Source organism: Nicotiana tabacum, chromosome 8, assembly GCF_000715075.1.
Source record: "Nicotiana tabacum cultivar K326 chromosome 8, ASM71507v2, whole genome shotgun sequence".
In the NCBI taxonomy this organism is placed as follows: Eukaryota; Viridiplantae; Streptophyta; class Magnoliopsida; order Solanales; family Solanaceae; genus Nicotiana; species Nicotiana tabacum.
In genome coordinates, this window is record NC_134087.1 from 136,802,192 (window position 1) to 136,821,869 (window position 19,678).

General features: G+C 39.2%; 3 protein-coding genes across 3 annotated transcripts in view; 1 reads left to right on the plus strand and 2 right to left on the minus strand.

Annotated features, from left to right (window-relative positions):
* LOC107805596 (uncharacterized) overlaps window positions 1-13,180 on the plus strand; it is a 30,894-nt gene extending 17,714 nt beyond the window's left edge. Inside the window, exons 4-5 of the transcript XR_012694233.1 lie at window positions 12,168-12,401; window positions 12,496-13,180. The gene's annotated coding sequence lies outside the window, so the exon portion shown is untranslated. The remainder of the gene's footprint in view (window positions 1-12,167; window positions 12,402-12,495) is intronic.
* A 1,260-nt stretch (window positions 13,181-14,440) lies between these two features.
* LOC142163335 (uncharacterized) lies at window positions 14,441-16,109 on the minus strand. Its single transcript, XM_075220608.1, has 3 exons — window positions 15,927-16,109; window positions 15,629-15,804; window positions 14,441-14,495 (listed from the first exon to the last, which is right to left on the minus strand). Exons 1-3 carry the CDS (start codon window positions 16,107-16,109, stop codon window positions 14,441-14,443), a joined length of 414 nt encoding a protein of 137 aa, XP_075076709.1.
* Window positions 16,110-16,216: 107 nt separating this feature from the next.
* LOC107789195 (protein FAR1-RELATED SEQUENCE 4-like) lies at window positions 16,217-18,272 on the minus strand. The gene is made up of 3 exons (XM_075220609.1): window positions 17,745-18,272; window positions 17,110-17,543; window positions 16,217-16,670 (listed from the first exon to the last, which is right to left on the minus strand). Exons 1-3 carry the CDS (start codon window positions 18,270-18,272, stop codon window positions 16,217-16,219), a joined length of 1,416 nt encoding a protein of 471 aa, XP_075076710.1.
* Between the last annotated feature and the right edge of the window lie 1,406 nt (window positions 18,273-19,678).

Consider the following 19,678-nt stretch of genomic DNA (forward strand, 5'->3'; position numbering starts at 1 on the left):
AAAGAGAACTGTTCAGAAAGAGAAAAGAACAAAACCAATTAAAATGAGACAAGAAAAGAGAATTTTATTAAAAATGCGGGATAACAGGGTTCACACTTTACAAAATAAAATGAGATTTGGATTACACCCTGGAATAATCCGAAAAAACAAGAAAGAAAAATCAAAGCCTACTACCAGGACTCTCCCCGGGTAGGAAGAGGAGTAACCGTCCAATTGTTGGTATTGGCCTCAGGCCCCACAAACTGTATGTCTGCTCTGTTGGAACCCTCTCCAACTTCTATTACATGGACATCAGCGAACAGCCTTTCGAAGCTCCGATTCAAATCCCCGTCCATCCCAATCAATGGTCCGAGAATTTTCGGGACCGGTGACCCCTCGGCACTTGCTCTATTAAAGGATCTGGAGAGACGCAGAATTGGTTTGGGATGAACCCAAACTCTCTTCTTCATTTTCTGCGGTCGCTTTACATCTGCCGCAGTAGGTTTGAACCCCAATCCAAAGGTCTCTAAATTCTTGGGCAAGGAGACAGGTTGAACAATCCTCTGAAGCTCAGCCCCCAGGCCTTTTCCTGGCACAAACCCATTACCCAGCATCTCTGAAACCATCATGACGGTTGCGGAAGCTACCCTGGGGTGTGGAATGCTTTCACCCTCGGGAATGTTTTTTGCTGACACTGCATCGAAATCTAGTAAACCCAGGGACCTTTATCATCATTGGTTTCTATGAAGGGCACAATGGCGCCTCCCATGGTGCACACAATGTCTTCCCCATGCAGCACGACATCTTGTCTGTCCCATTCGAACTTGACCATTTGATGCAAGGCGGATGGCACCGCTTTGGCCGCATGGATCCACGGTCGTCCTAACAACAGGTTATAAGATACCGCGACATCCAATTCCTGGAACTCCATAGTAAACTTAACCGGGCCGATGGTTAACTCAAGTATAATATCCCCCACGGTGTCCGTTCCACTTCCGTCAAATCCTCGGACGCAGATGCTGTTCTTGTGGATTCTACCATGGTCAATCTTCAACTGGTTCAGGGTGGATAATGGACAAATATTGGCACTTGAGCCGTTATCCACCAACGCCCGAGTAACTGCCGAATCTTCACATTTGACCGTCAAGTAAAGAGCTTTATTATGTTCTGTGCCTTCCACTGGTAGATCGTCATTAGAGAACGTTACCCTGTTTACCTCAAAAATTTTGTTGGCAATCATTTCAAGGTGGTTTACTGAAATTTCATTGGGCACATAAGCTTCATTCAGTATCTTCATCAGGGCCCGGCGATGTTCATCAGAATGGACCAGTAGTGATAATAACGAGATCTGGGCCGGTGTTTTCTTCAATTGTTCGACAACGGAATAATCCTGCACTTTCATCTTTTTCAAGAATTCCTCCACCTCTTCTTCTGACACGGGTTTCTTTGTTACTGCTGGGTTGGACCTTCTCAACTCCACTTGAGCAAAACACCGTCCCGATCGAGTCATTCCCTGCGCCTCACAACTATCCTCCTCCACTTGCTTTCCCTTGTATATTACCACTGCCTTTTCATACTTCCAAGGCACGACCTTGCTATCAATCACTGGCAATTGGACTACCGGCTTTATGATGGTCGGTTCCCTGCATACCCCTTTCACAACAACTACGGATGTGGATGACGTTCCCGATACTACCAATTTGGTTGGCTCTGGTTTCCTTGTTGCGGTGAATGGACTCTTCCCTAATATCACCACTGGATTGACATCTTCCCCCTTCAACTGTACCCCTGCTTCCCCACCGTTCGGCTTTTCTCTCGGAGTGGCACGGATCATCATCATTGTTTGTGAGGGTTTCTTGGGTTCCCCTCCTTTGTGCACCAGCTCGATCATGTGAGCTTCGTGGTGCACTGGCAATGGGTTCTGGTTGATGTTGGGTGCCTCCGACGTCTGGACCTCGATCTTGTTGGCATCAATAAGATCTTGTATTTCATGCCTCAACCTCCAACATTTTTCGGTATCATGCCCTAGCATTCCTGAGCAGTACTCACAGCTTATCGATCGGTCCATATTTTGGGGTGGGGGTTTGGCCCCCTAGGCTCGACAGGACTCACCAAACCTAGCTGCCTCAATTTGTGGAACAAGGCGGTATAGGTCTCTCCCAACTCAGTAAAGGCTCTTTGTCTCTGTAGCCTGTCATTTCTAGAAGCTTGATTTCCTTGAAAGCCTGCCCCTGGAGGGTTCTTGTAGGCCCTCGGTGGAGGATAGGCATTTTGGGGTGGATGGTATGTGTTCGTTGGAGGTGCATATGCATTTTGGGGAGCCGACGCACGTCATTGCGGGCGAACCGGAGGCTGAGTGTATGTTTGGGCTAGGTGTACAGAGAAGTGTGGTTCTTGAGGTGGATAGTAGTGTTGTGGCGGGCTGTATGGATAATTTGGATTGTGGGGTCTGGGTTGGTTGTAGTATGGTTTGCCGTACCTGGACCAACCACCTGTCTCAACCGTGGCGGCTTCTTCTTTTTTCTTCCTCCCCAGCCCACCTCTCGTGCCGCTCTGAATAGCCTGGGTCGTTGCCTTGAGCGCTGAGTAATTCAGGATTTTATCGGACCTCAGTCCCTCCTCTATCATAACCCCTATATTTACTACTTCATTGAAGGATTTTCCAACCGTCGTCACCAAGTGACCAAAGTAAGTTGGATCTAGCGTTTGCAGGAAGTAGTCCACCATTTATCCCTCTCTCATTGAAGGATCAACCCTGGCTGCCTGTTCTCTCCAGCAGAAACCAAACTCACGAAAGCTTTCCCTAGGCTTCTTTCCGGTCCTCAGTAATGTGAGACGGTCAGGGACTATCTCGAAATTGTATTGAAAGTGACCCGCGAAAGCCTGCGCTAGATCATCCCAAGTGTACCATCTGCTGGGATCTTGTCTGGTATACCATTCCAATGCTGATCCACTTAAGCTTTGGCCAAATAAGCTATCAGTAGCTCATCTTTGCCGCCTGCTCCTCTCATTTTGCTACAAAAGCCCCGCAAATGTGCCATAGGATCACCGTGCCCTTCGTATAAGTCAAACTTGGGCATTTTGAACCCTGGCGAGAATTGGACGTCCGGGAAAGGGCATAGATCCTTGTAGGCCACGCTGACCTGGTTGCCCAATCCATGCATGATCCTGAAGGATTGCTCCAGGCTTTTGAACTTCCTCATTACCTCATCCTGCTCTGGAACCTTAACCGGCTTTTCAATCTCCGCCGGGACCTCCAAGTGTGGATTGTAGGTATGGGGTTCTGGTGCATTGAATATGGGTTCAGGGGGATAGTACTGCGCATCGTGAGCCTGAAACAATGGCTCACTAGTTGATCTTTGCAGCGTGGCTGGTGTGGGTCCCATAAACGTGGGAACATTTGGTGGTGGGAAAGGTTGATGGGGTGGTGGAGCTTGGGAATCATAGGGGCTTCTCCCCTGATAATAGGGGTGATTCGGGAGGCTTGTTTAAGGGCCGGAGTGAGGGTATTCTGGCATATGCCCTAGTGGTTTAGGGCTCTTTTGTACTTTAGCCAAGGATAACTGCATCACATTCATCTCCAATCCCATCCTCTCTATCTTCTCCATTGCCTCTTTCAGCAACTGGCTTACTGGCCTTTCTTCCTCGGCACTATTTTCTGAATTAGTCATGATTATTGGTACATGTCCCTTGGATCTGGTTTGATAAGGATGTGTTGCCAGAACGCTTTAACAACTAACTGTCTGGTATATGTAGAAAACAACAAACTTGTTAGCGTTAGAGTTTAACAGATTTGGTAATCGCACGTTGTGGATGCAATGCTCCTAAGTAGTTAACCATTTCTAACATGTTTTTGCTTCAACCGCATGCGTCATCCTGACTTGCTTTATTTGTGCCTTTAAAGTGTTTTGGGAACCCCCCGCTTTTCTCTCTAGTATTCTTTTCTTCTTTCTTTTCCTCTCTTTTTCTCTTTTTTCTTTCTTTTCCTCTCTTTTTTTCTCTTTTTTTTCTTTCTTGGTGGTCGAATCTTATGTGGATTGCCTACGTATTACGTCCCCGCGTGAATCAGACCAGGCGTAGTTCTGCCACAAAGTAAAGACACAAAATTCTTTTGGAATCATTCAATTCATCACCAAAATTTGCTATTACAACCTACTTATTTTAAACAAAGAACAACAATAGTACAGATTCCAAAATTCTTAACCTGACTCGATGAAAAGAAAAAAAACAACATATGGGAAGATAACAGACCCATAAAATCAACAAACAAGGCTCGAACTAGGGATACATTAAGGATTTCAACTTAGGTGCTCGCGAGGCATCGTTCGGCCTTTCCGCGGGCTTTGGTGTGAGACCCCTTTGTAAGCTTTTCAACTCATTCATGATCCGGTGAACGTAGCCCATGACAGAGGTGAGTAGGGTATCACGAGGCATTTGCTCACATGCCAAGCATCTCATGTAAATGTAGTGCCCAATCTCGTCAATCCTACCTCGGATGTTGTCCCTTTCCCTGAATAATTGCCTATTCGCCGTTTTTTCAGTCCCAGTGCTTGAGCATTGTCGGCGAGTCGGTCTTGGAATCTCTCCATTTGTTTTTCCATTCTGGACATCACATCATAACAACGCCTTCTGTCAGCTTGGGCATCTCGAGCTTGTTTAAAGATCCACTCCTGAAGAGTGGAGTTCGTTTCTCTTAATAGTCCGATGCTTATTTCAAAATCCCTTATGACTTGTTGCAGATGCTTCCTCCGGGCCATTGTACCTTTTGCCCATCTGACCCGCATTCTGGCTATGCAAGCTTCATATCTCTCCAAGTCCTCTCGACTTTTGCTGACCTGACTCCTCAGCTCTGCTATCAACCTCTCATTGGACCGATTTTTCTATTGGTTACCGGCATTCTTTCTATCTTGGCGGATTCGGGCTCTCAGGGCCTTGTTTTCTTGAGTCAACTTGCTTTTCTCCCCTGTATCAGCATAAATTTGCAAGCTGTTTTGGTATTTAAGCCCCTCAATTTGCTGTTTTAGTTTGCCAATCTCGACCCGATATTCTTTCTCTTTGTCTAGCCAACCCCATTGTGCTTGCGATGATTCTACAAAGTCTTAGACGTGAGCTCTCTTAGCTGGTCTCTGGTGCTCAAGCTCTCTTCTGTACCATGTGAGGTATTTTGGCGACACTTCGCCTTTGGCCCGGTCTTGTACACAAGTATCTACTTTCAGGGTTTGACATTCATTCCAGATTCTCCGAACAACTGCTTCAGGGAACTGCCCACCAGGCCCGATTTCGACCACCTGGCTACTGAGATCTTCTTCCTTTGGGACTATTTGGCATCGCCCCAACTGCCTCAATACTCTGTATGGCGCATAGGGCTGGATACTTTGGAGACCCATCAACAACAAATGAGATTTGGCGGCTGACATGTGTATGATCTCATCTATGGGTAGCCACCCAAATGCCCATTCTATCTGGTTTGCTGAGACAGAACGCAGCAGAGTGACCCATTCAGCGACCCCTTCTAGCAGGCTGAACCCGTCGACCCTTGTGGAAAAATCTTCTATACAAGTCTTTTGTGATGACCCATATTTCAGAAACTGAGGGCGATGACATAGGTGTTCTATCATCCACATTTGCAGTAGCATATTGCAACCCTCAAAGAAATCTCCTCCTATTTTGCAAAAAGTGAGAGCGCAGAAGATGTCTGCTATTATCATCGGTGCCAGAGTGATGTTATCTTGTTTGAGCAAAGTGCTGACGACCCCAGTGACTTGTATGTTAATTTTCCCATCCTTTCTAGGGAATACCAGAAAACCCAGAAAGGCTACCATAAAAGCAATACACCTATGTCTCTCCCATTTCAGCCGGCTTTCCCCGCTGCAGATCTTACTCTCGGGATTGTTGAACCCTCCAAGATGACCGTACCTGGCGTACAGGAATATCAAACTACAAAAACCTTCTGATAACTCTGGGTTGTGTACAGTTCTGCGGATCTTCACGGTGTCTAAGAACCTATGTATGGTCACGGTCCTTGGTGCAATAAGATACTGTTCTCTCATAGGGATTTTAGGACATCCGATGTACCCTGCCAGTTCCTCTAGTGTCGGTGTGAGCTCAAAGTCTGAGAAATGAAATACATTGTGTGCTGGGTCCCAAAATGAAATTAAAACCCTTATAATGTCCCCTCACAGATCGATGTCCAGTAATCCAACCAAGTTTCCTAAGTATATCTTGACTGTATCTCGCCCTGATTCTTCAAAGTCGTTCCACCACATGCGCAATCCCAAAGGGACTCTCCTTATAATGGCCCCAGATGAACTCTTACTCGTGCTCATTCTGCACATTTATTAAGGTGATTTAGACAAAAGCAAAATCTTTATTTTGACTCAAAAACTATTTTTCCCATTTTCCTTAATTTTGAGAAAAAAAGACTGATTTTCCAAATACGGCCTTTCAGCTCTTCAGGGATGAAGATTTTAAGGTTGTGGAGATTTAACCGGCCAAAAGGTAAGAAAAATGGCCAAAGGTGGCTGTTTGTGCAAAGACAGCCTTCCGGCGTCCCTTTTGGGAACATTCGACTATTTTCGCAAAAAATGGCATCACTTGACTCTTTTATGAAAGTAGCAATATTTTGTCATTTTTCCTGATCGTTTTCTTTTTTTGCAAAAATAGGAAGTTGGACCCGATAAGGGTTGCCTACGTATCTCACATCCGGTGAGAATCAAACCGACGTAGTTCGGGTAAGAAAAATTAATTAAATCACGAATCCAATTTTCTTTCTTCAAAAATCAAAATTTTGGGAGAGTTCTCACATTATTTGGACACTGGTTTTTTCTTAAATGAGCAGCTCTCAATTTTCAAAATTCCCGTTTTCACCCACCGGTCAACATGCAGGTTCGAAGCAAATTAAATGCGCCAACAAACAAGATGCAGCAGGATGGTCTTTTTGTTCCAGGTTGCTTTTCCTAGACGAGCCCAACCCCTGTGTTGAGCCCCCTAAGTCAAATGCAACGTGACACAAATAAACGTTTCCTACTAGGGATCCGGCATGAAGTCATGTTTTACTAAGTTTCAAAACTGGGTTTTGTTCTAGACCTGGCTTACCCGAGCGGACAACTCGAGTCGAGGAGGGGGCTACGTACCGGGGACCCGCGGGATCGTCCGGCTTTGTAACTTATCCGAGCCTCTTTCTACTTGGGTATGACACTAACAGAATAGGGAGTCTCAAACCAGTGAGCAGCATCCCCGAAGGTAAGAAGAGAAGGGTTCGACACAGTTTATATATACAGTCAAATAATATCAAAGGGTTAACACATATCATCGGCATATGAAGCACATATCTCATGATAATATCAGATAATAAACAAAGCCAAAAATAACAATTATTCTAAGCTCGAATTTCTAACCCTGAACCGGTGGTTCTGGTTCGAATCCCCAGCAGAGTCGCCAGAGCTGTCACACCTCATTTTTCCGCCCCCGAAGGGGTGAAGGAGTTTTTCCAATTAAAGGACAATCGAAATGGGATTTGTTTGTTTATTTCAGAGTCGCCACTTGGGAGATTCAGGGTGTCCCAAGTCACCAATTTAATCCCAAATCGAGGAAAAGAATGACTCTGTTTAACAGTCCGCGAACCAGAAATTCGGATAAGGAATTCTATTAACCCGGGAGAAGGTATTAGACATTCCCGAGTTCTGTGGTTCTAGCACAGTTGCTCCACTATCATATTTGGCTTGTTTATCTGATTTTATACAATTATGAGCTCGTGTGCAAGTTTTAACTTTTAACCGCTTTTGTCATTATTATATATATATTTTTTTATCAAGAGTTGCAACATCATGGAAATTCCAACCACGTCACATCAATGCACCCGTGGTTGTTGACATATTTCAACTCTGTTGAGATTTGGATTTGGGTCACATAAATGTGCACCCGAGTTTAAGAAAATTAAATTATTAAAGGCGCGACTAGCGTATCATTTACTTTGGGTAGGGCCGTGAAATTTTGCTAAACGGTCCATCCCGAAGACTAAGCAATTTCAAAGCAAATATTTACCGAGGGCCCCGCAATTTTATATTTTTATTCGGCGAGGCTCATCTCATCCTTATTTTTTAAAAGGAATTTGCAACGTTATGGACATGCATCTCGGACCACGTCACAATCAATGTACCCGTGATTAGAGACACATTTCGACTCTGTTGAGATTTGGATTTGGGTCACATAAATGTGCACCCGAGTTTAAGAAGGTAAGATTTATTAAAATGCGCGCCTAAAGCGATTAGCGTATTATTATTTTGGGTAAAACCGTGGAGTTCGTTGAACGGCCTATCCCGAGTTCTAAGTAATCAACACATACATTTTTGTTAGGGCCCCACAATCTGTGCGTTTTATTTGGCGAGGCTCGTCTCATTTTTATTTGAAAGGTCGTCCTATAGTGGCTATGTTTTCTATTGAGTTTGTCTCTAATAATGAAAGAAGAAGAACGGTCCAATTTTATTTACATGCTTACAAGTTAGTTATAGTCGGGTTCCGAATATGATTTGCAAAATCCGAAACATGAACGCGTATATGGGCAGTCGCTTAGATATTACGGGCCCAGGCCCATCACACACTGTATGGACTGGACCTAGGCCATTCCTTTTCCGATAAGGGCCTGTTAGTTCACTCGACTCAGGTCCAACGTTTATGAGGCTGAAATGGAAACTGGTGTTATTTTATTCTAACGGTATTGTTGCAAGCTATAGCGAGGCAGCCTACTAAATGGAGCGAGATTAACTAGCAATGGACAGTTTAACACTTAACATGCGTTAGAAGATATGCTAATCACAAACACAACTAAAATTCTAGATATTGCTTATCACTTCTTTTCTATCTACCAGCATACATACATAAGGTGATACTAAGTTGCCATACGTGATGTCTAGTTATACATGATGACTACCCTCATTATCCTAATAGAAGATATGAACTATTATACATACAACTTTAATGTTCAATATACAGACTGAAACAGATTCGAAAAAAACTTCAGCTCTTCATTTTTTGCATTCATGTTTCAAATTTCAGCCTACATTGACCAGTGTATCAGTTGTGTACCTGGTATAGGAAAGCAAAAAAAGAAGAGGAATGATCAGTGCAGCAGTAGCATACACATCAATAGCAGCAACAAGAAAAACAGCAATCCGCAGCAACACAACCCAGCAGTCAGATTTTTTAACACCAAGACAAAGAACCCAGTTTGCAGCCCAGTAGCACCCCAAAACAAATACAGGCAAAGCAGAGAAGGAAACAGATGCAGAAAAGCAGTAGCCTCTGATTGTTATGTTCAAAATCCAGCACACTCTTAACTCTATATCACTCTGAAAACAGACTGTCCTCTAAAGGTTGAAAGACCAGCCTTGTTTTTGCTTTTCTTTTCTCTATCCAAACTTAAAAACTGTCCAGCCCCTCCCTAACTCTAAATCAACCTATTTATAAGCCAACCCAGGCCAGCCGAGCTGCCTTGATACCTTCAGCCTTTATTCTGCCCATACCCCTTAATTCCCCATGCCTAAATGTCTTTTCTTGATGCCCACTATATTGTTCCCCATGCTTGTCCTATTTGTTTTAATCAAGAGTCATGGGAGGGGTTATAGCATTCAAATAAACCCATGCCCTTATGTTATGTACCCCACTGACAATTAAACTAAGTTTAACAAATGACCCCTAGGTAGTCCTCATCTTTACAGCCTGTTAACATGCTACTAAACTCCCAAAATTACCCCTTAACCCTTGCATATTACTGTATTACCCTAACTCTTAACATTCAGTATATAAACCCCTCTGAATTTAGCTAATCACTGAACTGATTGTATCAACTTAAGCCTAACACTGATTTCAGGTTGATCTGTTAAACTTCTACAGTTATACCCAATTCTCAGCCTAAGTTCAACCAATGATTCAAACTCAATCAAACAAGGGTGCCAATCAAATGGTATAAGTTGGTCATATTGGGAGCCAATCCTGACCAACTCAAAACAAGAATGCAAACAGGTCAACAGTCAACAAGCTAAGGTCAAAGCAGTAATGAACAGGCTTCCATAGCAGACTATGAAGATCATGAGGTTACTGAACGAATGAGTAGTCTAGTTCAAAGACAAAACTGAACATATTCAACAGGTTCATTATAAGTTAGCATACAGATGTGGTGCTGGAAAACATACATGGAGGGTATTAATGAGCTACTGTCCTGTTTCCTCTAATTTTCAAACAAATTAATTGACGACACTTATTTAAACGACTATACAAGCTATAATAGACAACAAACAATCAATAAAACACACAAAACAAACTAAACATTACCTCAGGATTCACAGACTTGACTGAAAAATCAAAACAAACTAAACTAAACATGAAAAATAGATAGAATTCATAGGGGAACAAAAGAAAGGGAAAAATTTACCTCAGGGATTCGAAATCAAAACTGACCCAAGCTCGAACTCGGATTCGACCATTTTTGGGGTCGAATGGACTTTAATCGAAGTGTTCTCAACTGAGAACACCTAGGTTAAAGTCTATTAGACCCCGATCCTTTTGTTGATTTCGACAAACCCCTATAGATTTGAGTTCTAGGGTTCTTGGGGCTCGAATTAGGGGTTCGAGCCTTTCTGGTTTGATTCAAATGGAACCAAGGTCATTCAGGGGGTGAGGAAGGTCAAGAAGATGAACGGTGTGAATTTGGGCTTGGTTGGGGTGAGTTAGGTTTTTGCTCGAATCTTCGATTGAAGATTCGAGAAGCTGTAGGGTGATTCGAGGTAAATGGTTAACGGATTTGGAACGAGGGTGGTTAGGTGCATCAGGGGTGTTATTTTGGTAGTCATCAAAGTCGTGGTTGCCGGGTTTACGGTGGGGGAATCCTAAGGCGGCTAGGGTTTGTGAGGGGGGGTTTCTGGGGACGAGGATGAACAGTAGGCGAGGGGGTTTGGTTTAGGGCGTGGGGTGATGGATTGGGTCTTATATATGCGGTGGGTGGTTTAATCCTAGCCGCTGGATCAATCAAGATCGATGGCCAGGATTAGGGGAGTTAACCAACACGGCGTCGTTTGGTTTAAGTAGGGGGGTCGGTTCGAACCGGGAAATGGGTCGGGTTCAGGTAACGGGTAAGGGGATGAAATCCCGGCCGTTGGATCGATTTAATCCAACGACTCTGATTAAAAGGGCCAATACGACACCGTCTGAGGCGTCTCAAAGCTTGCCCAAATCGGACCAGATCTGGGGGCTGTGTTGGGCCTGGGTTTGGGTCCAACAAGGGTGGCCCAATTCTGATTTCCTTTATTTTCACCCATTTTCCTTCTTTCTTTAATTATCAAAATTAAACAAAAATCCTAAATAAATTATAAAAATCAAAATAAAATAAAATTACACACATATTATTTAACACCTATAATAATTAACACACAATATTAAAAAATAAAATCACACAATGACAAGAAATACACGTGCATATTTTTTGTGATTTTCTTTTAACCAAATTATGGTTAATTAATTCCTAAATGTACCACTAATTCCTAAATGCATGCAACATGTATTTTTGTATTTTTAACTATAGCAAGGCGAGCATTTACGGACAGAATAATTATCAAAACGTCACGCAAATTCTCAAAATTATACCCGAAGGTAACTTGTTTTACTTTTTCGATTTCTTTTGGAGTAGTTTCCGCGAAGCAAAAATCACGTGCTCACAATGTGCATGCAGAAGATCATTATGAAAGCGATTACAGAGATGCACATCTAGAAGATGAAACTGATATTGGCACTGAAATTGGGAAAGCTTACATATAAATTTGTTGTCATTGAAATTTATATTCAAGTAATAAACATTTTTGTGATTACAAATATATGTAGAATCTAATGATGGAGTGGAAGTTCAAGATGTAGTAGCATGGCAAGTCCAGGAAAATTCAAAAGAGACAGGAGTATCAGAAATAATTTGTAAATGTGGAGTGCAATCTCAGGATTTAGAAAATCCATTAGGAACAAGTGTAAGTGAGATTGTATGCAAATGTGTTGAAGGAACATATGATCTCTCTACACCTCTCTCACTTAAAGAGAAATTTGAAAATTAAAATGATGCCAATCAAGGTTAGATAGAATTTTCATGATATGTTGAATGTTAGTTTTAGTAAACTATTAGTAAAGGAAATTAATTGTAAATGTTACAGAATCTTTTGAAGCTGCAAGGGAAGAAGATAGAGTGGACTATCAAGAGAGAAGTGGAGGACAATCTCAAGACTTAGAAAATACCCAAGGAACAAGCATAAGTGAGATTATTTGCAAATGTATAGAAGGAACATATGATCTCTCTACACTTCGCTCTCTTACCGACAATATTGGAAGCCAAGAAAATGCTACTGAAGATAATGATTTAACTGGCATGATCTTGACAGCTGCAAAAGGTTAGATTAAGTTTTTTTTTTAAATTTTATACATGTTTGTTTTAATCAAAGATTAGTAACACGTACTAATTGTGAACTTGTAAATATTTTGCAGAATCTTGTGAACTTGCAATCAAAGATCATGGAGAACAGTTGCAAGATAAAGAAAATGCACAGTTGCAAGATGAAGAAAATACAACCAATATGTCTGGTCAATTGTCTGTTGAAGAAGTATAAAAAGGCAGGGTAGACAACACAAGTATTGATTGTGTCCTAAATATTATATCCATGATTGAAATTGCTAGTACATTTAAAAAATTATGTCCTTAGTTTTTTATCTCTTAATTTGACAATTCATTCTAGAATTGATGACTTGCAGAAAACTAATGTATACAGTGGTGTCTGCAGAGCAAAACAAAAATGAAGCCTCTAACCATTATACTAGGAAAAGGAAGAGAAATAGTATTGGTTTTGATGGTCCATCATTTTTTATTCTTACTCTTACTCCTCCAACTACACAAATGAGCAGTGATGAGTGTTTGTCTATAGAGGTTGAAGGAAATGTTGAAGATCTTGGTCGAGGGAAAAGGAATAAGAAGCTTAGTTGGCAATTGAAATATCCTTTTGAACAGGAAAGAAAAACAGGAACATCGATGGCGCACAATGAAAATACTCCTAAGAATACGTGCTGGATAAAATCAAAATATACTCGTACATGTATTTTTCATTATGCCAAAGATGATGCAAACTTATTGAAGACATTCATTGGGTGGTTGGTCAAGGAGAAAAGGAAAGGTCACAAAAAAGCGTAAGCCCTTAAATGTATTTTATTATTTGTTAATTGCTTAAATTCGTGTCCTAAACTTGTAATTTTAAATTCCTAAATTAAGTGTCCTTAACTTTTGAGATTGCAAGTCTAAGTTCAGGACCAAGTGTCTTTAACTTTTGAACTTGTAAATGTATGTTCAAGACCAAGTGTCCTTAACTTTTCAACTTGTAAATGTAAGTTCAGGACCAAGTGTTTTTAATTTTTGAACTTGAAACTCAAAGTTAAGGACCAAGTGTCCAGAACTTTTGAACTTGGAATTCAATGTTCAGGACCTATTGTCCTTAACTTTTGAACTTCTTAGCCTAAGTTCACGACTAGATGTCCTTAATTAGGAAATGAGGACTAACTTCTAACTTTGATATTTTCAAAATTTTCAGGGGAGAAACTGACCTATATGCTGACAATAATGGTGTGAGAAAGAATCCATATAAATTGTACCATCAAAAAATCAGTAGCAAAATGTTCTTCCATGAGCTTTCAGATAGTAGATTTGTACTTGATGATAAGGTTTGATAATTCGCAAGGCATTTATTTTCTTTATTCTTTATTTATTATTTTTTACTTATTTATGACTGATGGATTTGCTTTTTTTTTTTTGCTTTTTATGAAGTATATTGATATTGCCCTGTATTATTTGAGAAAGAAGGAATGCTACCACCCTCGCGCCCATCCTTTTTGTTGCACAACTACATGCATACTTTTTGATAACTATATGGTGCTTGTATATAAGGATTTCAATGAAGATGCTACAGATGAGTTTTGGTGTGGTGATAATCAATTGTTTCTGACACCATATGTGTGGGGTGACAGTCATAGATGTGGAATTGCTTGGATTGAGGTTGACAAAATCTTTTTTCCATGTCGGCTTCCTTCAGAAGATGATGATGTTGTGACACACATTTTGGGGGGTATTGGACTTGAATGAGAAAAAGATTGATGTGTACGATTCCATATATAGTGAGCCATATGAGACATGAATGAATCACATTGAAATGTATGCACGCATGATCTCCCACTTGCTAAAGTTCTCACAATTTGAGAAAAATCACAAGTCTTTTGGAAATACATTCAACAAATTTGATATTAAGTGGCAAAGATTACCATACCAACTGGATCGTACGTGATGTCATTTGCTATATAATTTATATCTACTATAGATTTATTTTATTAAAGATATAGTTTAATTGACTCCATATCTTACATTTTCCTTAGGACTGATTGTGGTGCAATCCTAATCAAGTATATAGAGTTGTTGATGATGTGAAAGGACGTGGAGAAATTCCAACCTGAAGACATAAAAAACTTTAGAAAAGAACTTGCATCAAATCTTTGGGCACATGGAGAGTGGAAAAGAAATTTCGGTTATGATACACCACCAAAAAATATTGGCGACGACTGTGATAGTGAAAATGAAACTTGCTGCCCAAAGGAGCTGTAGTTTAGTTGTAAAGAAAGTTAGTTGTTTCTGATATTTTGTATAAAATTGCTGTAAACAAGGCACTTTTATTTTGTTTGCATAGCATAATTTTTGGTCTCAACTATGCCAAATTACAGTTGTAGAAGTAATATGAAGGCATCATATTATTAATTTCTTTGTTTCTGTCAAGTATTGATTTGTCCATTTGCAATCCTTAAACTAAGTGTATTGAGCATGAAAGTATTAGTTAAGGACCAAGTGTCCTTAACTTTTGAACTTGGAAATCAAAGTTTAGGACCAGATGTCCTTAACTTTTGAACTTGAAACTTGAAGTTCAGGACCAAATGTCCTTAACTTTTGAACTTGGAACTTGAAGTTCAGGACCAATTTTCTTTTTATTTTTGAGCTTGGAATTCAAAGTTAAGGACCAAGTGTCCTTAACTTTTGAACTTGGAACTCTAAGTTCAGGTCCAAGTGTCCTTAACTTTTGAACTTGGAACTCTAAGTTAAGGACCAAATGTCCTTAACTTTTGAACTTGGAAATCTAAGTTAAGGACTGCCTATCCTTAACTTTTGAACTTGGAACTCAAAAGAAACAAAAAGCATGTAAGCGCAAAGAAACTTTGAATATTCAGGACATTTTGCTCAAATAAAAACAATCTAAATGAATCCAATTTACAGCAAAAATGTAAAAGAGTAGATAAATATAAGTGTATTTATCTACTATTCTCTATGCTTCCTTGAAAATGGATGAACTGCCGGAGAATATATACAACTGTTCTATTATAACCAATTCTTCTGCAACGACCACATTTGAATATTATTTTTGATGACTCGATAGCTGGAATATGCCTTTTCTTCTGACTTCTACCTGGTGGCACTTTAAAATCTGGAGGTTTAATAATTTGTTACTTAACACTCTCTGGTATAATCCAAGAATCAGTATGTCCTACAAAATGTATTTGTCTTTCATATGTATTCAGCCAATATTCCTTTAAGTACCAGTGCGAGCAAATATTGGACTTCTTGATGTTTCTCTTCTCGATAGCTGCAATTGCATGTATGCGTAATTCATCAAATTGAAACTGAAAACAATCACATATTCTTTTGTTTAAGTCCACCAAGAAAGTAATTCCTTCTTCCTCAACTCTAGAATGCCATGAATCAACAGGGAAGACCTTCAATGTTGAAAAATTATAAGTTAGTACATTATGTTAAATTATATTAAAATCATAAGCTAAACATAGAACATAATACTTACATTCAAAGTAAATGCTAAATCTATGAACATAATACTTACATTCAAAGTAAATGCTAAATCTATCATTTTCTTCAATTCCTCTTCTACCCAACAAGAAACGTCATAAAAAGTTCCGTCTGCTTCATTTCTTCTTTCATAAAACCAACGTTGTAGCTTCACTTGGATGAAATCCATCATTCTTAATATAGGCAACTCCCTTGCTTCTAATAGAACAAAATTCATTGACTCGACTATGTTTGTTGTGAGCATGACATATCTTCATCGTGGACTACAAGAACGTTCCCACCTTTCCGGTGGTTCTTCCATCAAGTAGTCATAAGTCTTCTTTTCTACTTTGCTATATATGACATGTATAGATCAAATTCTTTGTTCTTGTATATTCTTGCAGTAGTTTGGGAAAGTTTTATGACCTCACTTTTCACTTTCCATCGCTTTAGTTTCTGCTCCAAATAATAGATACAAATCCTATGATGGCTTTCAGGATATACCTTTGCAATACCATATGCAATAGCTTGATGCTTGTCTGATAAAAAAATTAAATTCGCACGGCTCCCAATTGCATTACGAAGCTCACTAAAGTACCACTCATAGGAATTGTTATTTTCAGATTTTGTAATTCCAAAGGCTAGTGGGAAAATTTGGTTATTTGCATCATTTGAAACCGAAATCATTAAAACACCACAACATTTTGACTTCAAAAAAGTTGCATCAATAGAAATCACTGGTCTACAGTGATTCCAACCAGTTATTGATGATCCATATGCATAAAACATATAAAGAAACCTGAAAATACAGTATAACAGAAGGTTAACAGAAGTTAAGGATAGGTAGTCCTTAACTTAGACTAACAAGATCAAAAGTTAAGGACAGTTAGTCCTGAACTTCAGGTTACAAGCCCAAAAGTTTAGGACGGGTAGTCCTGAAGTTAGACTTCCAAGGTCAAAAGTTAAGGACACTTGGTCCTTAACTTAGAATTACAAGTTTAAAAGTTAAGGACATGCATTCTTTAACTTAGAGTTACAAGTTTAAAAGTTAAGGATATGCAGTCCTTAACTTAGAGTTACAAGCTCAAAAGTTAAGGACAAGCAGTCGTTAACTTAGAGTTCAAAAGTTAAGGACCAAGTGTCCTTAACTTTTTGACTACACACATCAAAAACTGGTTAAGGACAACATGTCCTAAAGTTTATAAAACAGACTAATAATCTCTTTTTTGATTGTTTACCTGTTGTTGTCGTCTATCTTTATGTTAGTATATGTTCCTGGGTTTTTACTTTTCATCATATACAAGTATGAATACAATAATTCATAATTCTCTTCATGAGTTCCTCTTATTAAAGCTGAAGCATGTTGAATAGCATGCCACGCCTTGTGATACCCAATGTCTAGCCCATACAATTTTTGCATTTCTGCCATGACAAAAGCTAGTGTAACTTTAAACCTTGGGTCTCGAAGATTGTCAATAATGTAACCACTAATCAATTTTGAAGTTGCATGCCTTTGATTAGCTTTCATAGTGTTAACTGAGCAGTCATGATTTTTCTCAATCTTTACTATCTTGAACAGTGTGGAATCTTTAACTCTGAAAGCATGCACACACCACCCACACCTATCATCATTGCATTTCAATGAATATCTTGTTGAGCTTGATCTAACAACCTTGAATTCAAAATGCTCTTTAATTGCTATATTCGAAAAACAATTAATTATACTCTTATTTTTGTCAAATATTGATCCCACTTTTATTTCATCCAACGAAGCATTTTCTCTTAATATCGTAGTTGGGGATTCTTTTTGTTTTGAATTTGAGCTTCTTCTAGTTAGTTGAGCTGAGGTTTTTTCAGCAAGTTCTTCTATTACCGGTGCACTCTCTAAGACTTGAATACCCAAAGCTTGTTCGTTGTCAATCTCTATAATACTTTGTCCTTCCACTTGAATAGAATCAAATGTTTGAAGCATCTCTTCAGTTATTGGTTCGGCGTCAACCATATCTATTTCCATTATCTGTTGCCATTTGTTTTGATTGTCATGTTGATTTTCTCTGTTGATATATTCAAAGGTGCTTGTAGATCCAAAATTTCTTTCCGAAACATCAACAATGAAACGGCAACCCTTGAAGAGTGAAAGACTTTTTAGTAACTCTATACATGTGTGAAGATCTAAATCTTTGGATACAATCATTCCCTTGCATGTTCCCAGGTTGATATCAAACCATATTATTGCTTCAAACTTGTCTCTGTCCAATTCAATAACTTCAAAGACCTGTTTAATAAAATCCTCAAATCGAATTGGCTCAGGTACTAGAACAAGCTTTGTTTGATGGTCAAGATATTTATAGTCTTCAGTCCATATACCATTAAAAGCAACTATAATACATATTGTTTCCATCATGCATGTCAAGAGAATGGAAAATTCAGGACATATTTATAGACCAATCCTTGTATAAATTAAGGACAAGAACTGTAAGTTCAGGACCAAGTTAAGGACCAAGTGTCCTTAACTTTTGAACTTGGAAATCAAAGTTAAGGACCAAGTGTCCTTAACTTTTGAACTTGGTATTCAAAGTTAAGGACAAGTGTCCTTAACTCTTGAACTTCAAACTTGAAGTTTAGGATCATGAATCCTTAACTTTTGAACTTGGAACTCAAACTTCAGGACCAAGTGTCCTTAACTTTTGACCTTGTTAATCTAACTTCAGGACCATGTGTCCGTAACTTTTGAACTTGGAACTCAAATTTTAGGACCAAGTGTCCTTAACTTTTGAACTTTGTAACTGTGAGTTTAGACCGAAGTGTCCTTAACGTTTTCAAAACAATTTGCAAAACCAGGACATTATGTCCTTAATATTCATAACAACAACAAAAACGTTAAGGACATTGTGTCCTTTAACTTTTTCAATACAATTTGCAAAATCAGGACACCAAATCCATTGTGTCCTTAACTTTTTCAATATAATTTGCAAAAGTAGGACACCAAATCCTTAACATTACGTCTTCAATATTTATAGAATAATCACAGGATGCGATGTCCTTAGAGTTATCAATCCAAAAAAGCAAAAAAAAATAAATTAAATTCCTAGCATCAAATTCCTAGTAACGAAATAAAAATCAACAAAAACACACAAAAGCATAACTTACTGTAATTTTATGTAGATTTTTGGACGAGAAATTGAATTCTATAGTTTGAAATCGAAAGAGAGGCTTCTGCAATTTTGGACGATCACAGTTGTTGCTGCTGCTTTGAGAAGGTAGTTGCGTGCTGCTGCTGCTGATCGTTAATAAGGAACGTAGTTATAAGCTTATAACAGAAGGATATTTTCGTCCAGGCAGGTTAAAGTTAATTAAAGCAGTGGCTAATGACTAAAGACATTTAAAATAATGGCTTAAAAATAAAGACATGTGCTATTAATGGCTATCTATGCACATCACCCTCGGAGAAAAGTTTAGGTTTGTATTATAAAATATCAAAAAATAAATAATAATCTAGATTTAATATAAACTCAACATTCCACTTCAGGGAATTTAGTGGGTTTGTTGTTGTTATTGTAATAATCTAGATATAATATAAACTCAAGGTGTCGGCATATACGTGGTACAAGATTGGGGCATCGACTCAATTTCGAAACCCATTTTAGAATGTAGATAAATCTGTTTTCGAGGGTGTCCAAATTATTTTTTAATTGTACTTGCAATTCATCATGCTAATTGCTTGCTCATTTAATGCTTGATATATATATATATAAGAGTTGAAGTTTGATGAGAGTGTTCGAATCAAGATAACAAGGCGTTATGTAG

Coding starts and splice junctions, on each gene's coding strand:
- LOC142163335 (XM_075220608.1), bottom strand. CDS start 16,109: ATGAATTTTGTTCTATTAGAAGCAAGGGAGTTGCCTATATTAAGAATG. Junction 15,805..15,926: donor ATTTAGCATTTACTTTGAAT/GTAAGTATTATG, acceptor TCAACATTGAAG/GTCTTCCCTGTTGATTCATG. Junction 14,496..15,628: donor TCCAATATTTGCTCGCACTG/GTACTTAAAGGA, acceptor TTATGTCTTCAG/GTTGGAATTTCTCCACGTCC.
- LOC107789195 (XM_075220609.1), bottom strand. CDS start 18,272: ATGGAAACAATATGTATTATAGTTGCTTTTAATGGTATATGGACTGAA. Junction 17,544..17,744: donor AAGTCTTAGAGAGTGCACCG/GTAATAGAAGAA, acceptor TTTGAATTCAAG/GTTGTTAGATCAAGCTCAAC. Junction 16,671..17,109: donor AAGATAGACGACAACAACAG/GTAAACAATCAA, acceptor CTGTATTTTCAG/GTTTCTTTATATGTTTTATG.